A 23,390-nucleotide genomic window follows, 5' to 3' on the forward strand; every position below is an offset into this window, starting at 1 on the left:
TTTTTTTTTGGTACTTACTTACACAACTATTCATAATTAAACACCAGTACAAACTGTTTTGTCTAGATTAATGAACGTTAAATAAATAAACTACTGTTAAATTCATCACATTACTCAACATTTGTAAGGCATGTCAAAGAGTCATTAATCATTAGGTGTGTTGGCCTATTATTTCACAGACTCACAGTTGTGCATGATATGGATCAGTTTTCAAAATTAAATATATAAATTTTGATCCAATTTAATAAAAAATACTTCTTAATTTTTACGATTTAGTTTACATTAAATTAAGTTAATTTATAAACACCACTATTGCATGCACGATGATGTTCCTATGATTTTTGTTTAATTTTATAAAATTCATGTAAATTGGTACAGCTTAATTGTAAAGACAATAACGATTTAAGATTTCTCAGATTCGTTTAGTAACCATTTTGAGAAATACAATAAGCAAAGCCCTCTGATTCCTATTTATTTCGTTAATTACTAAAAATAAGAATTGAATTAAAAAAGTTCCGACCTGCCGGATTCGAACCAGCGACCTAAGGATGTCTGTTATAACAACTACAGTCCTCCACTCTACCAACTGAGCTAAGGTCGGTATATTGTTAGATTTCCTAAATTTTTATTTGTTCTAATCAACGACGTTAATCACCACTATTTGTTTGTTTGTTTTTTGAAAGCTACTACTATTGTCTATTTACTACTGAAATGCGAATACTATCAGAATTTATGCTGAACTACATGGAAACAATTGTGAAAGCAAAAAGGAGTTATATAGACAAATTTTGCTTCTCTAACATTTTCCTTAGTGAGATGAAATATGCTAACTTGTAAACTTTCATTAAGCTATTTATGATTTTTATAATCTGATTAACTCGATAGGATAAGAAATAAAATAACCGTATTATATTTTATTGGCATGAAAAATAACATTATAATAAAATAGAATAATCATCTTATTTTATTTTATCTTATCATATTATATTATGATCAGGTCCTAAAGTAATAACAAAATTTAGTATGAATTTTTTTATTCAACGTAAAAGTTAATTTTTTTGGTACAATAGAAAAATATAAAAACTAAACAACAAACTAGAACAAACAAGTAAATATCCAATCCTAATGTAAAAGTTACTTAAAATTACTTCAAATAATAATTATTAATTATTTTAGACTAAAACCAATTCTTCAAGTGAAATCGTCTAAGATAAAACCAAACACAAGGCTATGTTTAGAAACTTGAATGTGAATTGATTGGTTTTTAAATTAGAGCAGCTAAAATGGAGTGAGAATTAGATTCAATTGTTTAGACGGTAAAAGAACAGGCACGGTTATAATTTTATCGAGATGTGGGAGACAACTTCCATGTTAGAACCATGAAAAATGAATTGAGAAAATAAACTAATTTAAAAAGAAAATTGCTTCACTTTTTGTCTCCATCTCTTTCTCTTGCTCCTCAATTCTTTGGGCTTTGGGCTTTATACAAAATAGCTCTATGATAGGTTATATAAAATCCAAAACACTTCAATCCTTTGTCTAACTTTCTCAAGTTCAAGCTTGCGTTATTTTAAAAACAAACAGAAGTCATCCTATTTTTTTTATATACTTTTTCTTTGCTATGTATAATTTTGAAAAAAGAATCTCAATTTTAACATTTTAAGGCAATTAAATCACAATAAGAAACATTAGCAGTTATTCTACACAATTTTAATAGGATGTAGCGTAAATTATAATTTTAAATTTTTCTATAATTTTAAATCTGTGATTTTTATTTTTTTATTTATAAATCAAGACATTTAATTTTTTTAATTTTTAGAATAAATAATTTTAATATTTCTGTTAGTTAATCATCTAAAGTTAAATATGAATTTTGGTATAATATATTGATGTCAATGTAACACTTATGTAAGAACATGAAACTTATATAATAAGAAATTAAATAAAATAAAAAAATAAAAAAAGGTTTAATATGATGTATTAATGTTGATTTAATACTTGCAAGAAGTTAAATAAAATAAAAAATAAAAAAATCTTGTTAAATTCATGACTTTTTATAATAAGCTACTAATATATTTATTTTATTTAATTAATTTTATAAATATTATTTTATGTATATCATTAGTTAAAAGTCATTAATTATTTTCCAATTTATAAAAATTTTAAATTAAAATAAAATATTTAATATTTAATTTATGTAATACTAAATATTTTTTTTTTAATTTATAAACTTTTATAATTTAAAAAAATTTAATAAATCTGAACTAATAATACGTATAAATAATATTTATAAAATTAATTAAATAAAATAAGTATCTTAATAATTTATTATCTTATTTTTGAATAAAAAATTATAAATTCAACTTCTAATATTTTTTATTTTCACGTTATTTCTTTTAAAAAATAAAATAATTAAATATCTTGATTTAAAAATTAAAAAAAAAACACCAAAATCCCAAATTAGTCTAGAATGTACTACGATGAGATCAATCAGATATTGAAATTGTTTATATTTTGTTGTATAATTTAACTTTATTATAGCTCTTAACAGTTGATTTTCTAATTAACTTTAAATTCCCTTTATTCTCTGAAGTCTGGAGGACACCTCACTTAAGAACCAAAAAATCAAGGTCCAAAATACTAAATAAGTAGTTCCATCTATCAATGTAAACCAAATTCTGAAAACGATTACAAATTTAGCAGGCTCAAATTTTCGATTTGTTGATCAAGATATTCAATGCTACTCAGTAGTTAGATCACACTACGGTCAATTGATAGTAGAAGTTATCAAAACATTTTCAAGCTACTGTCAGGACTCAATGTGCTACTTTTTCCATTTAGCTCCACTTTTTTTTTCCTCATTTCTGACACCTCAAAATCCTCTTTTCTCTTTTTTTTTTTTCAAAAATGTCAATTCAATAGACAACGTCTGCCACTTTACTACATCAAGACAAATCAAAAAAACAAAGACAAGGGGCAACACAAACGGCTGTCTTTAATTTATATCAATCTAGATTATATCCTTTGTCTTAATATTTACAGTTCCACGAACTTCTCTGCCAAACCACTGCTCCTGCTCTTTCTTGAATTACAATCTGCCATCATAACCATATCAAATATTGAATTACAGTTTGATACCCAGAAACAGTGGTAATCACATGAAAAAGTTCAAAAGTAGCAAAAATTCAATTTTATGAATAAGTGTAACATCAACACTTATATAAAACACGACATAGAAAAGTATCTGCATCTGCATTGTGAACATCCAGGATCTAAATGTAATGCTTTTATGATTATGATGACTATACAAAATCGTTGAAATTACATCTGTATGTACTGAAAAAGTTAAATATGCAAAGACAACTTCATACCATTGTTGGTTTTTCCTGAACTCAGTAAGCACGGGATATATGTTTTCAAAGGCAGTGTAAGTCTCATCTCTCACCTAAAAAATGGAAATGAAAACAGATAAATAAAAATCCAGTGAGCCAAAAAAATTGGGGGGAGGGGGGGAATTATAAGCAAAAATATTACCTTGGCTCCTGTTAGAACAATTTTTCCAGAGACAAATATAAGCAAAACTATTTTAGGTTGCTTCATACGGTAGATTAGCCCTGGAAACAGCTCTGGTTCATACTGCCACCACAAATAAGCAAGTATAAGAGAATATCCACCATTTTCCTCTACTAGAATTTAGACAAAGCACATGCATAGACAGAATAGAAGATGGCCCCCTTTGATAATTTATACTTTCTTCATTACACAATCATCGGGATTTATAACACTATTAGTCAAGTTTAACCATTTGACTCCACTTAAATTTTTAAAACTCTAAAAACCTTTCCATCTAGAAGTATCTACAACGTTGGGCAATGCATTAAAACAGTTTTGTTGATTTTTGGCTGCCATGGAAATTAGTTTCAGTTTTGCATCTGTAAGTCAGCATCAGTAAATAATGTTTTCCATAGTTTGCAACATAGTGCTTTAAACAAAATACAATTTTTCTGTAGGTTACTTCATATCAAGTTATATAAGTCTAAAAAAACAACCTTACAATTATAAGTGACCCTAAACATCAGGATAGCCAAACATTGATTGTGAAAACAAAATATTCTGATATAAAAGTCACCAGGGACCAATTTATTTTCCCAAAAAATTAAAACTTACACTTGAGAAAGCACCATGGGAATATGCAAGACCCTCCAGCCGTATGGGGAACTTGACATCACAAGAGCCGACAATGTTCTGAATTTTGAAATCCTAGAGCATAATACCCAAGGAACCAATTAGTAATCAAGCACAACATAGTTACAGTGAGAAAAGAACAAAAAACATGGATTGAGAAAGAGCAAAAGCAGTACCTTAAATTTGGCTGGGAAGCCAAGCTTTTGGATAATACGAGCATACTGAAAGGTGGAAAATAGAAAATTTAAAAAATAATGTAAATTTTTCAGAATGAACTGCACAACACTAACTGGAGAAAATAATTTGAGGATGGATATTAAACACATGTAAAGAGTTAAAACCATCCACCCAAATGATTTAAGAGCTCTACTCCAAAAACAGGAATAATAGTTTCAAAACCAAGCTACCACAAATGGTTTATTTCACCAGAGACTCCATCTGAGAAAAAAACATTAATCTGAACAGGATGATGGAGATATAAAAAAACAAAAACAAGGAGCAGTAACATACCTTCCTTGCTGCCAATTTAGACTGTTGTTCACTCTTAGCTCCAGTACAAACCTAGTCAATAGTCATATTAATGTGAATCACAGACAAGAAGGCATATAATATAATTCTTGAATTGCAATGGTATTGTAAATTGCAAGGTTCATGCTCAATTATTAAAACAAGAGAAAATATATAGTTTTCCACTAAATAAAACTGTAAAAATAATTTTAGAAATAGTATATCTTCCTTATTTCCATTTTACATAAATTAATGATTGGGAATTGAGGTTGCTCCATGATTTCTCTCTCATCAGCTATACAGAACCAATTGATTCATGGAATTTTGACAAGAGCCAACCATGTTCACAACCTCATTACTAGCACCTACAATGATATACTAAAGGCAAAGACAGTTTCTAATTAACACCAGTTTGTCCATTGATTTGATAAACATAGTTAATTAAAATAGAAAAGATACCAAACAGACTTCAACAAGAGAACCACACAACTACAAATTAACATGGAATTAATTTGAGGACAGCATTAAAAATATCCAAATGCACTACTATCATCTAAAAGATAGGCATAACAGTGCAGCAAAGGAGCATACCATCTTGCCAGAAGCAAAAATAAGTGCAGTTGTTTTGGGATCTCTTATCCTCATAATGACAGCAGCAAAACGCTGCAACCAAACACATCACAGACATCAGTACAGCATACCACCAACCATTAGAACTAGCACAAATAATACATCTGCAAATTAATGATTCCGAATAACAGAAACATAGTAACAAGCAGAAGATATCATGTGGGATATTAATATAAAATAGTAGTTTAGATTAACCACACTTCTCTGGTCCAGATAGGAACCAAAAAAAATTTAGAAAGCAGGATACGTGACTGCAGAACAAACCAGTTAGCCTTTATTGTAATTCAGATGCAAAAACAAAAAGAAACATGTAAACATGCACCATTGTGCAGATAGCATATTTGAGTGAAATTCACTACAAACAAATGAAACTTGCCTTGGGATTGTACTCTGCATTACGAGCTTGAAGTGCAATTGTTTTGAGGTCCAACTTACAGTCCAAATTGACTGTGGACACAATATTTCTGGATGTACAAACAGCTTGATTATTAAACCACATAAAAAGAAGGAAAACTATTATGTATGCTAATGTAAATAAAAGCAAATTATTTGCACAATCCAAAGTAAATTGTAAACAGAAGCAAAATTATTAGATAATCCAATGAAAATTGAAGCAAAATCCTTAACATTCCAATGTGAAAAGAGGCAAAATTATTATACATTCCAACATAGTGATAGAAGCAAATGTTATTAATCAACAGTAGCAAATGCCAGAAAAGGTAGATGACAACATAAACAGCCACCTCTTAAAAGTTAAACTTAAAACCCAATTACTATAGCGGCATAGCAGCACACAGCACAATCACCAACCCTAAAAAGTGGATGCAATGTAAAATTTTCACAAATTTGTAATGCGCACACAATTTTACAGTCAGGATTTAAACTTGAGGTTTTCATGTTGTCAAAGAGTTGAACAATGATAATGGATGACTAGTGCCTGAAAGTATTCATAAAAAAAATAAAAGAAATGTAAAGTATTCAATAGCACTCAACAAGTATGTTTAAGTGCTAAATAGACAAAAGTCACAAAACTTAATAAAGAGTGCAAAATCACCACACAATTGAGAACTTGCAATAGTGTGATCTGTGGGTAGGCTCTACAAACATGGGGGTTGACTTATTTCTAACAAAAAGGGGTAACCCCACAACTTAAGATTCAACCATCTGAAGCTCGCAAATGAAACCAAATAAAAAGAGAAAGTGAAAATTTGTTCATCAAAAAACAGATACTCACTGAAGGGTAGGCACGATCCCAGAAGGATGCTTCTGTAGATCCACCGGCTGGCTCCCTTCCAATCCTTGGTCAGCCATCAAACCCTAATTTTTTTTTTTTTATTAACTCAAAAATCAAAGAGCTGCCCACCAAGAAAATAAAGAAAAACCCACCACGTTCAACACCAATCAGTACCAAAACAACAAATAAACTTCGCTTCTCTTTTTCTCAACTCAAAACACAAAAAGATAAAACCTTTATTATCCAAAAATAAATAAATAAAAAAGAACCCAGATCTCGAAAGTAAAAAAAAAAAAAACACAACAGTTTTTGCTTTCGTATTAAACGAAACCCTCTTTTGTTTTAAATTTGGTTCAAGAAAAACACGAATTGGGGGTGAAATCAGACCTCGGAGAGATGGATTAGGGTTTGGATCTGCGCATGAATTAAATCAGAGGGAAAAGAGCGGGAAGGATTCGAAAGAAGGGTTCTTTTATATGAGAAGAGAAAAGATAGGATTTGGGATTTGTATGTTGTTGTGAATTGTGATGGGTTTTGATTTGAAGAGAGAGAAAGAGAGAGTGTGTGTGCGGTTTTGTATGCACAGAGAATGCGAAGAAGATATAAAGAGAGAGAAAGAAACCGGGTAATTTGATTTGGGTCCGGTTCGGGGTTAAATCAATCGATGATCCACTGATCCGGATCGGACATTTTAAATTTTGTAAAAAAAAGAAAATCAAAACAGAGACGCAAGTACACAACCAGCAAGGAAGCATGAAGATGATTTAGTTTAGGGTTTCAAGTAAACTAAAATAATAATGAAATACAATAAACTAAATAATAAAAATAATAATATAATACAAAAAAATAATTAATAATAATAGTAATAAAAGTATAATAATTTTTAAAACATAACAATATAATAAACTATATAATAATACTAATAAAAAATATAATAAACTATTTTACTAATAATAATAAGCTTGTGGATCCAGGGATGGTTCTAGGAAATCATTAAAGGAGGGTTGGACAAAATTGTACTTTAATTATTTAAATATCTAAATTCTAATAAATAATTATTTAATAAATAATTATTTATTAGTTCTACAGGTAAAACTAAAATTGATTTTTATTTCAAATAATACATATTTCTTATTTCAAGTTTTGAAAGATTTGTTGATCTCACAAAGACGATCAAATAGACAATAATATGGCTTTAAAAAAGAGGAATAAACTCATCAAATATAATAATAGTTGAAATAAAATATGTTTTTAGTCCATTATACTTACGTTAATTATTTTTGGTCTGGAAACTTTCATATTGTAAATTTAATCCTTGAAATTTATATAAAAAAATGATTTTAGTCTCTAGACTTACTCCCAAATTTTTGCACCTTTTTAACTTGAGATTGTGATGAATGACTAAAATTTATTTTTTATAAAGTTCAAAGACTAAATTGCTCGATATATAAGTTTGGAGACTAAAATTATGATTCAATAAAAGTATAGAGACTAAAAACATATTTTACACTAATAATTAAAAGTCATCAAATTTTATAGCAATTATATATGAATATATTTATAATATAATCTTAATCTTAAGAATAATTAATGTTAATAATTAAATGTATAAATAGGTAAATGAGACTTATAATAATATAAAAAAGTATAGTTAACCTATGTAATAATAATTGATAAAAAGTCATAAAAATATTATTTTATCATATTTCTTTGGGTTAGTTTATAATTAGTGACAAAAAATATTAATACATATAATTATTGATAACATATATTATTATATTTATTAATAAGTATTTTTTTACTAGAAATAGTATATATCTTATTAATTATTATATATTTATTAATGCTGAGGAGCGGGGGCTGAAGTCCTTACTAGCCCCCCATATATTTTGTCCCTATGTGGAACTATATTAATATGTGATGGATGAATGCTTTGAAGAATGAGTTTGTGAAATTAAATTAATTTATGATGTGATTTTTGTTTTTTTAAAGGTAGGTATAAAATTATTAATTTTCTTAATACAAACTGAGTCATGGGATCAAATAATGACCTATTGGTTTAACCATTGACCCAATGTCTTGTCCATATTAATCATGAGTTGGACTTTTAAAATTATGATTTGTTATGTGTGGAAAGATATAGAGGCAATAGTGAGAGAAAGGTTATCACATGTCACCTCATGTTTATATGTGTGTAGGAGTGGAATGCCTACTTCATGCACAACCCAATACGAGAGTATCCGTTGGGTGTATGGGTTGACTTGGCTGGACTTTTGGAAAATTAGATTATCCAATTTTTAATTATTATTGTTATTTTATGATTTTATCTAATCTAATTATGGGCATTTAATTGTTGAAAGTAAAAGGTGTGTGAATCTTATGGATATTGATTAAAGATATTAGAGTTGTAAGATTATCTCGAATGAAAAATTTAGCTTTAGATTGTTTAAGATTTTTTTAAAAAAGCTTAATCTAATTTATGTTTGCTATTGGTCATAGAAAATATTATTTTTTGACTCACACACAAGAAGCCTTAACGAACACTAGAATACGTGACATAGGGTGACCAAAGTGATCACCCATACTTATAAATCGAAGGCTCAATCAAGAAGTCTTGACGAACACTAGAATATGTGACCTAAGGTGACTAAAGGGGTCACCCTTATTTATTGAATATGATTGGACTAAATGTTAGAGGCCTAAATCACACACACAATTCTAAAGTTAGAGGGTCTCTATGCCCGATTGGTCTACTTAGTCGAACATAGCACCTCAAGCGTAGAGCCTGCAAGGCATGAATGCTTATTATGCTTGATCGATCTACCTGATCAAGAGGTCTACAACCCTCAAGCATGAAGTTTGAGAACTAGGGTACTTATTATGCTAGATCAACCTACCTAGCGAGACAGTCCATAGTTCTTCAAGCACGGAGTCTAAAAGGTATGGGTGTGTATCAAGGAATTAAATTCCGTCATTTCTAAATTTTGCTAATTGTATCAGGGAATTAAATTCTTTCATTTTCGAAATCTTATGTTTGGATAAAACAATTAAATTTTGTTCATTTCTATAATTTCTTATTTTGAAAAATGATGATTTTTTTTTCTAAAATTTGTATTTGAATAAAACAATTAAATTCTTTCATTTATAAAATCTTTTACCCAGACTAAAATAATTAATTTTTTCACTTATAAATTCTATTATTTAAATAAAGTAATTACTTTTTCATAATTATTTTATTTTGGATATATATATTCTTCTCCAATTATATATTAACAATAAAAACATAGAACTACAACATAAAAAATGTATGTTTTCCAACAAGAAAGAAAAACTAAAAAATAAATCAAGCAATTTTCATCATTAGTTTCATTTGAAAAATCACAAAAATTAAAATTGTTCAGATATGTGAATATGAGATTCAACTCATTTACAATATTCATTCTCAATAAACTTCCATATAACTAAAAGTTCATGATAGACAATTAAAAATTAGTTTGAATCTCAATTATATAACCAAAAATAACATACAAGTTTGAAAGCTAAAATAATGTTGTTCTCATTAGTTCATCCTCAACTACTTGATAATTGTTCAAAGCTATAACATGTTAAAAAGAAAGTCATAACAATTATAGTCAAGCAACTTGTTCAATATCTACGCACTACTATATATAGGCATTGACTAGTTAAGCTCTACAAATGCATATTTTTCTCTGTGATTACACACTAAAATTTGGATAATTTTCAGATATATAAGGTTTGTCATTTGAGGATTTTAATTATGAATTTTTTTAATTTGATACACCAAGAGGCTTCACTCTAAAATGCAGTTATGTTACATTGAACACAAACACCAATCTTAGAAAAAGTGAATACTAACAAGTGCAATTCTAATATTTCCACATAACATCAAAAATAAAACATTGATATTTGTTAATAATGTGAAATGCGCATATAATAACACTGCTCATTACACAAATGGGGTAAACACGAACCACAAGATCATAGAAGCCAAAGTTTCATAAATTAATCATAAGGTTTGTTTATAATAATTATCTCACAATGTCCCCTTTTTTATTTATATTGGTGGAAAGAAAATAGACAAACAAATAAACGGTAAACTCAAGAGGTTGCACTACAGTTATCTCATTGTAGACATTAGGTATCATATATTAAAACAACTAACAATACTAACAACTCAAATAATGAAAGAATAGCAGGACATCAACTTATGGCACTCACATTATTTTTTACTTGGCAGCCAAATTGAATTTTTTCTCAAATTTTATGACAATATGTCAAACAAACTACTGACTACTCTGACAAGGACAATATGACACAATTAGAAATTTAGAATGTTGTAAGTTTTAAAATTTTCAACTTCTCAATATTTCTGCTATATAAGCATTACATATAGCAAATATCCCATGTTAGGAAGGCAGCCAAGAGGGGGGAGACATGTTCAAAAATATTTAGACATAGTTAATGAAGGAGATAAAAATTCTTTAGGCTACCTCCCAATATTACTAAGTTATATAATCCTACTATGAAAACAATATGTGTTAGTTGCACACTTAAGTAAGAATTTGGCATCAAGATATAAAACCCTTGATGTATTCTTCCTTCTCATCCAATGGAAGGGATTTTAGAATCACTAACTTATTGGGATTTTTTGTCAACCAATCAATGGCTTTGTGTCGAAGTCATTATGCCAATTATCTCTTTACAAGGGTATATAAAAAAATATTTGTCCAAGATTTAGGCATAATGGCAACAAAGAAATTGATCACAGAAATTAGAAATAGACTGGTTAGAAGATTTGAGTGCTTCAAATAAAATATATAGTAGAATCTATAAGGATATTATCCCTATCACATTTTGCAGAAATCCAAAAATTAAATTGGTGTTGGGTCAATGGTTTAATGTATCCAAACTTAAAAATGTTCAATCAAGTGTAGCAACACAATACATGGACATAATGATAAATGCAATCAAGTGTAGCAAATACTAATAAATTTATATATTTATTGATCTATACACTTTGATTTAAGTATTATGATTATACACCACAAAAATAATTCATCGATAAATAGATGAATACATGTTAGGGATATTTCTTGTGGTCAAGTATAATCAAGTTTTGAAATAGAAATAGGACTAGTGTTCAAGTCGTCTCCCAAAGGACTAGTGTATATTCGACAATTAGGACTTAGAAACTAAGGTTTGGTAAAAGTATTTATCAATTAATTGTATTGGAATGCATAAAAAAATAGACAAAAGATTAAAACCAAATAAAAGGGAATAGTTGGAGAAAGAATTGTAGTCTTGTTGTGAGAATTGATGATTTGAATAGCCAAGGTTGAACTTGGTTTCTCCTTTTTTCAATTCAATAATCTCAATCAATCTAGTTATTCATGCAATTTATTCCCAATTCATAGTTATATTCTAATCCTAATTTCTTAGGTGAAAGAGTCTAAGTTATTTAGACTAATTCTCAATGTCTAGGCAAATCAATATAAATAACCAAAATTAATGTTTAAGAATTAAAGGAGCCTAATTAGTATTAACCTATCTCTTGAATCAATCCCAAATAAGTACTTACTTTTCTTAATTTAGGAATCAAACGAATGTCTGTTGACTAAACTATCAATTCTTAATATCAAATAATATGTGATCAATCTAAAGCAAGCATTAAGAGAATAAGTAAAATAATAAATCTGAATAAATGTATTAAAAGATAGTATTACATAAAATTAAGTTCAGCCTATCCAACCTCGACACATGAAGAGATTAATTGCCCATAACTTGATTACGATTCCCAAGATCAAGCATATAAATGTGTAATGAATCAATACTAAGAGCCCTGGGAATAGAACTCTTTATCTCAGAAAGATTTTATCTGAATCGCACCAGAATACCTCCTCTATTGTGTCTCAGGTCTTTTATATTCTGATATAGGCTTGGGCTTGTCGTGACTTCCTCACTGAAGCGTAAGTAACATCTTGCTTGAGCTTTGTGATCCTAAATATTTCAACTTTCGACTCTCTTTGCTTAAGCGCACAAAATGTCGTGCTTAAGTGAGGTCTTCGTGACATGCCCTTGCTTTACTTTCCTTACTTAAGCACCTTGAAGCTTAGACTTAAGTGAGGGCCTCTAGTGAATCCAAGGCTGCTCACTAACTTAGCTTGCTCTTAAGTGCATCACATGCCACGCTTAAGCGAGCTTGACTTCCTCATTCATCTTTAAGGTTCCTCTTGCTCAAGTGTTGAGGAAAGTTTTCTTGAGTGAGGCATGTCAATGTCTCCTTCATTTGGTTCTAACTTAGCTCACTTAAGTGCACCACAAGCCACACATAAGTGAGCAGAACTCAGCTTGTGTTCCTTACTCAATTTCCTGTAAAAACTTCCACAAAAGCGTAAAAAAGTCCTAAAACTAACAACCTAAAGATCCTATGAGATGATTTCTAATTTTGAGTTAAAACAATGTTTAGTGTATCAAAAATGCTTGATAATCACCTCAAATCATGTATGTAATTAAATCATATTTGATGACTGTCAGTACAAATATATCATGTCAAGAGAATCAACTCCAAGTGCAACAAATTTAGAATCTTTAGTAACAATTGATTCATCTGGCAGTGCCAATTGCTTTTTAATTGTGTCACACACCTTCTTCATTGTTTATGGTTTTGCCTGCATCACATAAAACTTTGATGGTTATATCATCTTCCATATTACAAAATATCATGCCACATAAAAATTGGATTGTTATGGATATCTTCCATTATAAGTACCTAGTAAAAAATTACGAGCTTATGTACATAGATAATTCAATATAAATGATACTTTGCAATAATTAACAACATAGTATCAACGTTAGTCATGAAGATAGTTTAGTACATGATCGGATTTCACGAGGAAAACATTAAAGGAAGCTAGCACAACAGAGCTTCAAACCCTAAGAGCATAATCAATCCCAAATCAAACCCTAGGAAAAATAGAATTCGTGATAACCTAAGCGAGGGAAAAGAGAAAGAGAAAGAGAAAGGAACATTGCAAAATAAACCTAAATCAAAACCTAGGAAGAATCCTAATTAAACCCTATGAAAGAGAGATGAATCAAAGATAAAGAGAGTTTGAGTGAGATGAACCAAAGAGCGAGAATGAGTGAGAGAGTGACGATTGTCGAGCGTGAATGAGTGGTCTGTGCGAGAGCAATGATGGTCGTGTGTCTACGAGAGAGAGAGAGAGAGAGAGAGGTCCACCTTTGTGAAAGCAAACAAGAATTTTAGAATTCCCTTTCTTTAGACAAGATTTACACCTCCAAGATTTTAGTTAATAAAGAATTACCTATTAAAATACTAAAAATTTAATTTTCTTTCAATAAGACATCCAAGCAAGAAATTCCAGGGTTGGGAAATTTTAAATCCTCTAAAAAATTACTTTTCCCATATAAAATTCCATATCCAAACACAGTCTAAGAGAAATAAATTTCAATTATTTTTCATTCTTATGGTTCAATATACAATTTGTAGGCTAAATGTTTTTTTTGTCCATTATGTTTTAGTGTTTTTTCACTTAGGTATATTAAGTTTTAAAAGTTCATTTGAGTCCTTTATGTTCTTGAAAGTTTTATTTTGATCATTTATGTTTTTGAAAGTTTCATCTTGGTACATTAAGTTTTTAAAGTTTCATTTTAATCCTTTATGTTTTTTAAGGTTTCATTTTGGTTATTTCTTCTAATTCGATTAGTAATATTAACATTCAGTTAAATTTTAAAATAATTAATTTAAAATAATAGCGATTAAAATCATCACTATCTTTAAAATGTATTCAACCACACCTACTTTATCAACCTTGATCATCTTCTGCAAATTCCATAACTATCATAACAACACACTAGAACCACTATCCACTCAGATTCGTAAACTCAATATCACTACATTCGTCATCAAGAAACTACTTAGGTATGAAGCCTCCATCTTCCTAACAACACTAGTATGCTACCCCATAGCCAAATCATTACCCAGTGGCCAGTACTAACATAGATTAGAAACATTAGATCTAAACAATGATGAGAAGCTTTAGATTTGATATTACAATGATGATTTTGGATCATACTTTGGTTTTTAACTACCACTATTTTAAATTAATTATTATAAAATTTAAAAATTAACATAACACTAATATTTGCTAATTAATAGAAATCATAAGAAATGATCAAAATGAAAATTTTGAAAACAAAAGATTAAAATGAAATTTTAAAAAACATAAAAGACAAAAATAAAACTTTCGAAAACATAAATAATCAAAATTAAACTTTCAAAAGCATAAATGATCAAAATAAAACTATTAAAATTTAATATACCAAAGTAAAATAACACTAAAACATAATAGATCAAAAATAATATTTGACATAATTTGTATTATATATTAAATAGGTGGAGGGATCCCTCTGTACACAAGAAACTTCATTATGCACAGTCTAGGGGAATTGACAAACATGTATAGTCTGAACATCAAATCAGAATTAAAGTCCGCTCACCTAAAAGGAAAGGACTGTAGCAGCGATTAAATCAAGATGCTTCGACTACATGGTTAAAAGTTGAAAGATACCAAATGCCACTTATTCGGCTCCTTAAATTAGCCACTACTACATTGTTTGTTCCTTCATGATTCGGTTATGTAGTCACTTCAATTTATAAATGACTACAGTATGAAAACTTGCTCAACTAACTAACTAACTACTGCCTGAACAGGCACTGGTTCTGGTGCCACCTCTGCTCCAGAATGCCCCTTCTTAGGAGGGTTGAAGGGCTCCTCATCAAGTCCCCAGAACTTGGCAGTTTTCACATCATCCTCAGTCATCAATCGCGAGAACTCTTCATGGTCATACTTTAAACTTGTTTTCCCCCCAAATTCACTTGGAAGGTTTTCCATGTCGAAGAGTGATTTCATCAGCTCCACACTGTCCTTATTGTTAGGATAAACAAACTTCACCTTCTGGACTGTGTTGGGATCCAGGAAGAATCTGATGGCCTATCAAAATGAGGGAAACTTCAAATTTGTCAAATGGAAGAGGTGACTGTCAAAAGCTCATAATTCAACCACAAATTGAGTACAATCATAGAAGTTGACCAATATACACACTTTCAAATAGGCCAAGGTAGAAGAAGATAAACAGAAAAGGAGGAAGAGAAAAGGGGGGGGGGGGGGGGGGGGAGACCAAATTCACACATCCTTCTACATAATTCCAGACCCCATCCCCAAAAGAACTTGAAAAGAAAAACAGACGAAAGAGCAAAATTAGTTTACTCGGCTGATTTTTTTTGGGTATAACTACAGTGTAAAATTCTATTCTAGTTTATTTTGCTGAAAGGCAACTAAATTTTTCCTAACTGACAGACATGATATGATTTGAATATTCAATTACAAAAAGAATTCTGAAATGTTCTAAAAGTTAAAAGTGATACAGAACATAATATTTACATAAGCAAAAAGGATTAGACAAGTATTGCTTGATCTTTAAAAGTAGAACAAATATTTAAATATAATTGAATAAAGCCACACAAAAACAGAACAATATAACTTGCTGGGTGGGAAAACAAACCTTCCAGAAAGCCTGAAATATTCTTGGGGGATTGTACAGAAAAGCGATAGCAAGCCTTTCTGGATAGTGGTTTTGTAAAATGTGAATAATATCACGAGATGTTTTAACAGATATATTTGTACTAAGTGATAATCCTGTGAAGTCTATCAACCATGACATTTGTTCTTGACCTTCAGAAAGATTCAGGATAGCATTTTCCAACAGATAGACTAAATGCCTGATATTATCTTCAGCCGATGTTGTATTCTAACAAAAGGAAACAGATTAGACAGATTTAAGTTAACCAGTCATGTACAGAGAAGCCTTATTGAAAGTACATTCTAGTTCAAACCTGCATCCCTGGCCTCATAATAAGCACAGCCCTCCCATGTCGATCATGAAAGTTAGCTCTGGAGACTTTGCCTGTCTCACCCTCATGTGCTATTTCAGCCTGGATGTAGGAAGTTATTTAATTGTAAATAGAGGTTTATAATACACGAAAGAGCAATATCCATAAGGCTATCACTTGATGGCAGTTTCATTTGGTCCTTGCAGGCTATACAGATATTAAACACATGTAGAAGGTAGCATATCATAATTTTGGAACCAAATGTAATCTGATGCTAATGTATGATCTTAATTGATTTCAAAAGTACAGCTCCATAACTCAATTACACCTTAAAATTTAGATGTATATGTTATTGACCTTACATTGAGTAATATAATACTAAAGTATTGATTTATATAATCTGAGAATTATGTTGCTCCAAGAAAAAAACTAGTTATGTTCACAGTATAGACTACGGAGAGGTATCTTGAAACAGATCATAAAATAAAGGGACAATATAGAAAAGACATGATAAACCAACGAATTGCATTTGCCACAAGAAAGAACAAAATAACACAGACCATTATGCCAGCTCAAGACAAGTTAGAACAGGATGATAAACATCAAGACCATGTACTAATATGTTGATCCATCTTGTTTGAGACATGGATCAATGTTACAAGTATGGCATGTTCATTATCAATTTCATTTTTGGCATCACCAATTGAGTATGTAGGGATCAAAGCAAGTTAAATCAAACTAACCCAACGGATTTCCTCTGGCCTATAAGTTGCCCTCCACTCAAGTGTTTCCTCCAGCATTTTCTTGGTTTTATCAACATTCCAGTTCCTTGCTTCTAAATATCTCCTTAGACATGCATCTGTGCAATACTTTAATTGACGACCAGAGAGGGGCCCAAGAGCTGTCTTGAGTTCAGCCACCTGTTTGTAGATGTGTTACACCTCATCCTCATAAAAGCTAGCATCCCGTGAATGTTTTTTCTTATAGACAAGCATAAATTTTTCCCATCATCCTTACAGGATGCTGATTGCCATGCACTCAAAAATAGCATTCGATGAAGGTGTAATACACTCAAAATTACTTTTTTATTTGGGATTTGAGAAATGCAAGCAACACACTATTATTAGCTGAAAGTTGTTGAAAATCATAAATTGTGTGGAACCCACTTCTTATTTAATGAACCCCACTTATGATTTTGTAGTTTTTAACAATTTTTAACCAATAAGAGTGTGTAACACAAGGAGTGTGTTGCTAGCTAAGACCATTCTTTGAATTTTTTTTCAAGATCTGATATAAAACTAACGAGTTAACAAAAGGCATCAAACAAAGAAGTTTACCTTTGTATCTTGATATGAGGAATCATTCTCATGGTGATTCTGGGTTTGCCTTCTAAGAAGGAACATGGTGACCACCAAAGGCACTAATTCCCAACCTGCAGCACAAAACATCAAGTAAGATTAGTTTTGCTCTTCAAACCTAACAACCACAACAACATCACAAAATCGTAAAAGTTGAAACATAAGAAGAAAATAATCAGAACTTTGCAACAATTCCATAAGTTGAACGAATAATTCCACCTGTACTGTACTCAATCACATGCACATCACCCTATTTGGAATCAAACCAAAACACAGTAACACACCTAACAATTTTTATGCACAAAACTGTCTAAACAACATAAAATATAAGTAAAGGACTGATCTACTCGAACAAAGACAAAATTGAAAAAACAGACACCTATTATTCATCGAGTCCAACACGTTATTAGGTACATACACGAAGAATGTCAACGTTTTGAACCTAATTTTGTTTGTTTCCTCTCTTCTGAAACGGATCCATTTACACAACTAAACGTGAGAACTGGGATCAACACCCTATTTTCACGCTTCTCCCGGCAGCGTTGACTTTACGAAACGAATGGGAATAAAATAGACTAAAATAAAAATGAAAATAAATTTCAATTGAAGCACTTTCAAATCTGACGACGCAAACAATTCTTAATTTTTTGCAAACAGGGGAAATTAAAAATAATAATATTCCTGAATCGGATCCAGAGAATGAGAAAAAGAGAGAAAGGAAGAGTGTGCGTACTGTGTAGTGAGGAATGAATTAATCAATGAAACGTAAACATTACAAACCTGAAGAGAGAGAGAGAGAGAGAGAGAGAGCGTAGGTGTTTGTAAGCAAAAGCAGCTACTAAAGGTAAGTAGTAGAAACTTATGGTATGAGATTTTTGGAGAAGAGAGAATTGAGAATATGGAAGTGGACGTGCGAGTGTGTGCGTTTCACTACTAAATCACGATTCACGCACACTCACTCACTCACTCTGTCTCGTGTGATTTGGTTTGCGCGAGTGTCATTTAATAATGCTTGTGACTTGTGGTCCCAAAACTACAACGAGAGTAGGTACTACATATGCTTTCCCTTTCACTTCTTTAATGATTTTATTTATTTTCCAACTTCTTTAATTTTTTTCAAAGAAATTAAAGTCAGGTCACGTTGAAATTAATACCATTTAAGGCAAATTACAACGACAACGTGCTTTGTTTTCCAAAAAGGAAAAAAAATTGCTGATTGGAAAAAAATATCTGCTATTTAGGTCTGTGTAATGTTTTCCTTCAAAAAAGGTTTGTATAAGAATCTTTTTTTAGAAAAAAATCTTATTTTACTAATATAAGTGGTTTTTTATGTTGTTGTCTAAACTATTTTTTTATTTAAAATAAGCCGTTTTATGTTTTTTTTTTAAACTAGCAAATTACATGTGCTTCTTAAAAAACAGTTTTAAAAAATGCTTCTTTTTTTTTTTAAATAAACTTATTATTGATCTCTTATGTAGTGCTCCTTCTGTACTTAATTATAAAAATCATATGCAATAGAAGATCTTATTTTAAAATTTTAGAACATCTTCCATAAGAGATTTTATAAGATCTTAACCTTAAGATCTATCCATTATTCAAGTAAAATGTCAAAGCTCCACGTGGAGATCTCTGGTAAAAGAACGGTACATATATTAAAAAATGATTTTTCTAATTTCTCTCTCCATAAAAATTAATTTGCATTTAAGTATTAAAAAAATGATTTAAGATATCAAAATAAAATTTATTATTAAAATAAAAAATAAAACAGATCTTAAGAGTGATGGTGAGATCTTAGTCTCTTTTTTATAGATCATTGATGTCATGTCACTTCTATCTCTTTCATTTTTTATATAAGTATATTTCATTTGAAGATCTTAAATCATTTTTTTTAACAAATTAAATCTTAAAGTTAAAATTTCTTAATGAAGATTCACTTGTCTTAAGAAACATGTTTAATTTCATTAAATCTATCAATTATTTATACATCATTTTAAAGTTATTGATTTTTTATTTCTCTATCTAATTAATCATTTTTCATTAATATTTAGAGAGAATAATTAAATAAACACATGTAAATAAAAAATAATTAATTTATTTAAAATTTAGAAACAAAATTATAAATAATTTTTTTTAAATAATTTTATAATTAGAGAACTATTTAATTTATTGACCATACCCAGCCACCGAAATCCAAATTCATATATAGGATTAAAAAGCCACTATTGTCGATTAAAAACACCCCGCAATACATATCTGTCAATCCATATAACTTTAAATGCATTCGTAATGTGTTTTAATAATAGGTACATATAATAAGGTGGGTGAGTATATTAAATTGTAAATATTTGATAAAATTAGTTATTAAAATATTTAAAAATGTAAAATGACAGAAAATTAATACAATCATAATTTATTTAAAAATGATAAATAAGAAATTGAATAAATATATTAAGGATAAAAATAGAAGAAAATATAAAAAGTTATAAAATATAAGTTAGCGTTAAAAAAATGCTATTACAAGTAGTGATTCGATAGATACTAGAAGAAAAAAGTTTATTTACTGAAAAGTCAAAGAAGTTTTTTAACAAGTAAAAAAAAATTAAAAATTAATTAAAATATCTTATTGAACATAATATTTAAATAATATTTCAAAAAATACTAGAAATTATTGGACGAAACACTCAAATAACCTTTTTAACTAATAAAAAAAAATAAAAACTAGTTAAAATGTCTTATCCATCATAATTCAAATGTACTTGTTTGAAATGAAGGAGGGATGGTCTAAAATCCTCGAAGATCTCCAGTAGCGTGTCTTAAGTATATCATGTATGTCCATTTATTCTTAAATAATAATGTAAAAAAGTTTTACGTTGTAAATATATTTAAAATAATTTTTTTGTCTTATATGATTTTATTTAATTCTAATAGTTTGATAATAATTGTAAGTTTTATATGAGTATATTTAATTTCATATTTTGAAAATAATCAGACACACCGACACACTCTCTCTATAATATATATATATATATATATATATATATATATATATATATATATAAAATATGAGGAATAATTAAATTATATTGATATAATTTTGATAATTATGACATCAATTTATAACTTTCAAATAAATAATATTTTTTTAAAATTTATTGTTGGATTAAAAATTCCTTTTACATAAATCACATATATAAAATTTGATATTAATCCAAAATCATTTATTATCTCGTTCATATAAATTAAAATCAACATAATATAAACATTTTAAAATATATGAAAATATAAATAATTTAATTACTTTTTTTGTTGTTTAATTTTAATAAAATTTGACACAAACGACTAATATAATTTAATGGTTGGATGAATAAAAATCATATTTTATATCAAGTCATAAAAATAATATAATAATTATCAAAAAGTTATACCAATATAATTTCATCTTTTCTCATATATAATTATTTTAGATAATTTTTATAAAAAAATATTACAATTTTATAACATGAGAGTTACATAAATCAAGTCACTTAATCATAAGAAGTTACTTCACTAAATTTTATAATTTTAACATTAAATATTTCCAAAATTATTGTTAATATATATTCTCTAAAATGTTTTTGTATTAAATAAAATATTTTATACTAAAATTGAGTATTATCATACTGCTAAAATAAAATACATAAACATAATAAACTGCTTTACTTTAAAATCGATTTTAATGATAATTAATTTTATTAAATCAATTTCATTTTAAAGACGTTGAACTAAACACAAAAATGAATACGACAGCTTTGTAAGTCTGAACTATAATGTAAGGACGAAGGACATACGGCAGAGCTAATAAAATAGAAAAGAAGGGTAGGCAAATTTTCCCATCTGGGGTTCTTTTAAAAAGTATTTCCCCAAATGGGGTTCTTTTGAAAAAATTTACATGGGGGGCTATTTTTTATGTAAACTGCATGGGTTCTCTAGCAAACCGCCATTGCCAATGGCGAGTTTGCTGGGCAAAGCCACGTGGCATAGAAAACGCCACTCGCAGTGGTGAGTTGCCTTGCAGGCGAAAGTTGCCACCATGACTGGCGAGTCTGGTCATGGCTTTGGAAACCGCCAGTCAAACTGGCGGGTTGGCTGGTGCAGCCGTAAACGTAGGGTTTTGCTTTTGCAGTGTTTGCGGGTTGCTTTTGCAGGGGGTGCAGGCCTAAAGGGGAGTTGCAACTGCCATTGGCGATTTGAGTGCAAGTTGCAACTCCCTCTGGCGATTTAGGGCAGAGAAAATAGCCACTTCCAGTGGCGATTTAAGGGCTATAAATACACGAAATACTTCTCAACGTAGTTGCCTGTGTACTCAAATTTCAGTTTCTCAACGCTGTTACCTGTTTACTCAAACTTCAGTTTTTAAAAATTGTGAGTGTTAAGGAATTCCGCAAGGTTTTCTATTTTCTTCTTAAGTCTATATTTTAATCAGGTTTGTAGTTTCGAAATTAATAATTTATGTTATAATTTGTTTTTAAGTATGTTGTTGTTTGCTAAGATTTGTCCGCATAAGGTTATGGAATTTGCTATAATTTATGTTATAATTTTTTTTCCATAACTGTGAGTGTTTAGGGATTTATCTGCATAAGGTTTGATATTTGAGGGTTAAATATTTGAATCCATGCCTGTTACACATGCAGATGGCCTTATTTGATTTTGCGCTCAACTTCACACCGTCACTATCCATGTTTGCATTATTTTCAAATTGTCATAATAAATTTGTTTATTGTGTTATTGACAAGGAGGAAAGAAAAACAATAGTACTTACCATACATCAAATTTTTTAGTACCATTAATATAGGTTAGGTCTGACTAGAAAAAAAACGTGCATTTTTAAGTTATATTAAATTTAAACATACTACTTTATTTATAGGTTATTAAAGTTTTTTTAATAAATTAAATATCAAAACATTATTAGTGTAAATTATTTATATTATTACTAAAAAAATAATACGTTTATTTTTTGGAAGTAAAAATAATATGTTCTTATATATATTTAATAAAATTATAATTGATAACACGTTCCTTTTTTGGAAGTAAAAATAATTTATTCCTTTTTGGAAATTAATAATTTGTGTTATAATTTTATGTAAGTAATTTTTTATAGCAGTTTGAATGTATATTTTTTTTATTAATTTTATAATTAAATTAGTTATATTTTATTTTGTAGTTTCCAGTAAAATAATTTGTATGATAATTTTTTTAAGTAATTATTAATTAAAACTAAATTTCAGCTTTCAAGTAATTTTTTTTAAGTAATTTTTTTTATTTCTTAGTTTCCAGTAAAATAATTTGTATTATAATTTTTAAGTAATTTTTTTTATTTCTTACTTTCCAGTAAAATAATTTGTATTATAATTTTTTAAGTAATTTTTAATTAAAACTAGATTTCAGCTTTCAAGTAATTTTTTTAAGTAATTTATTTTATTTAGTAGTTTCTAGTAAAATAATTTGTATTATAATTTTTTAAAGTAATTTTTAAATAAACTAGTTTTCAGTAAAATGATTTGTG

The 23,390-nt window shown here is 29.0% G+C and overlaps 2 protein-coding genes and 1 non-coding gene across 8 annotated transcripts; all 3 read right to left on the reverse strand.

Annotated features, from left to right (window-relative positions):
• Positions 1 to 514: 514 nt before the first annotated feature.
• TRNAY-GUA lies at positions 515 to 601 on the reverse strand. The gene is given in 2 exon segments: positions 515 to 550; positions 565 to 601. It is a non-coding gene; the product is annotated as a tRNA-Tyr (tRNA).
• A 2,109-nt stretch (positions 602 to 2,710) lies between these two features.
• Positions 2,711 to 7,150, reverse strand: LOC114391216 (TATA-box-binding protein). 2 transcript variants are annotated; one of them, XM_028352256.1, is made up of 10 exons: positions 6,944 to 7,150; positions 6,557 to 6,639; positions 5,699 to 5,786; positions 5,284 to 5,355; positions 4,696 to 4,746; positions 4,362 to 4,406; positions 4,168 to 4,260; positions 3,535 to 3,636; positions 3,372 to 3,445; positions 2,711 to 3,095 (listed from the first exon to the last, which is right to left on the reverse strand). In XM_028352256.1, coding segments are annotated over exons 2-10 (603 nt in total). In that variant the 5' UTR covers positions 6,634 to 6,639; positions 6,944 to 7,150; the 3' UTR covers positions 2,711 to 3,094. The 2 variants fall into 2 exon arrangements, with proteins under 2 accessions (XP_028208057.1, XP_028208056.1); XM_028352255.1 differs by having other exon boundaries at positions 6,557 to 6,677.
• Positions 7,151 to 14,962: 7,812 nt separating this feature from the next.
• Positions 14,963 to 18,828, reverse strand: LOC114391113 (phosphatidylinositol transfer protein 3-like). Of its 5 annotated transcripts, none has more exons than XM_028352103.1 (6): positions 18,633 to 18,828; positions 17,828 to 17,928; positions 17,234 to 17,410; positions 16,494 to 16,592; positions 16,163 to 16,408; positions 14,963 to 15,591 (listed from the first exon to the last, which is right to left on the reverse strand). In XM_028352103.1, exons 2-6 carry the CDS (start codon positions 17,891 to 17,893, stop codon positions 15,289 to 15,291), a joined length of 891 nt encoding a protein of 296 aa, XP_028207904.1. In that variant the 5' UTR covers positions 17,894 to 17,928; positions 18,633 to 18,828; the 3' UTR covers positions 14,963 to 15,288. The 5 variants fall into 5 exon arrangements, with proteins under 5 accessions (XP_028207904.1, XP_028207903.1, XP_028207906.1 ...); XM_028352102.1 differs by having other exon boundaries at positions 17,828 to 17,922; positions 18,629 to 18,828; XM_028352105.1 differs by lacking the exon at positions 18,633 to 18,828 and adding an exon at positions 18,582 to 18,600 and having other exon boundaries at positions 17,828 to 17,922.
• Between the last annotated feature and the right edge of the window lie 4,562 nt (positions 18,829 to 23,390).

The sequence above is a fragment of the Glycine soja genome, chromosome 16 (genome assembly GCF_004193775.1).
Source record: "Glycine soja cultivar W05 chromosome 16, ASM419377v2, whole genome shotgun sequence".
Lineage (NCBI taxonomy): Eukaryota > Viridiplantae > Streptophyta > Magnoliopsida > Fabales > Fabaceae > Glycine > Glycine soja.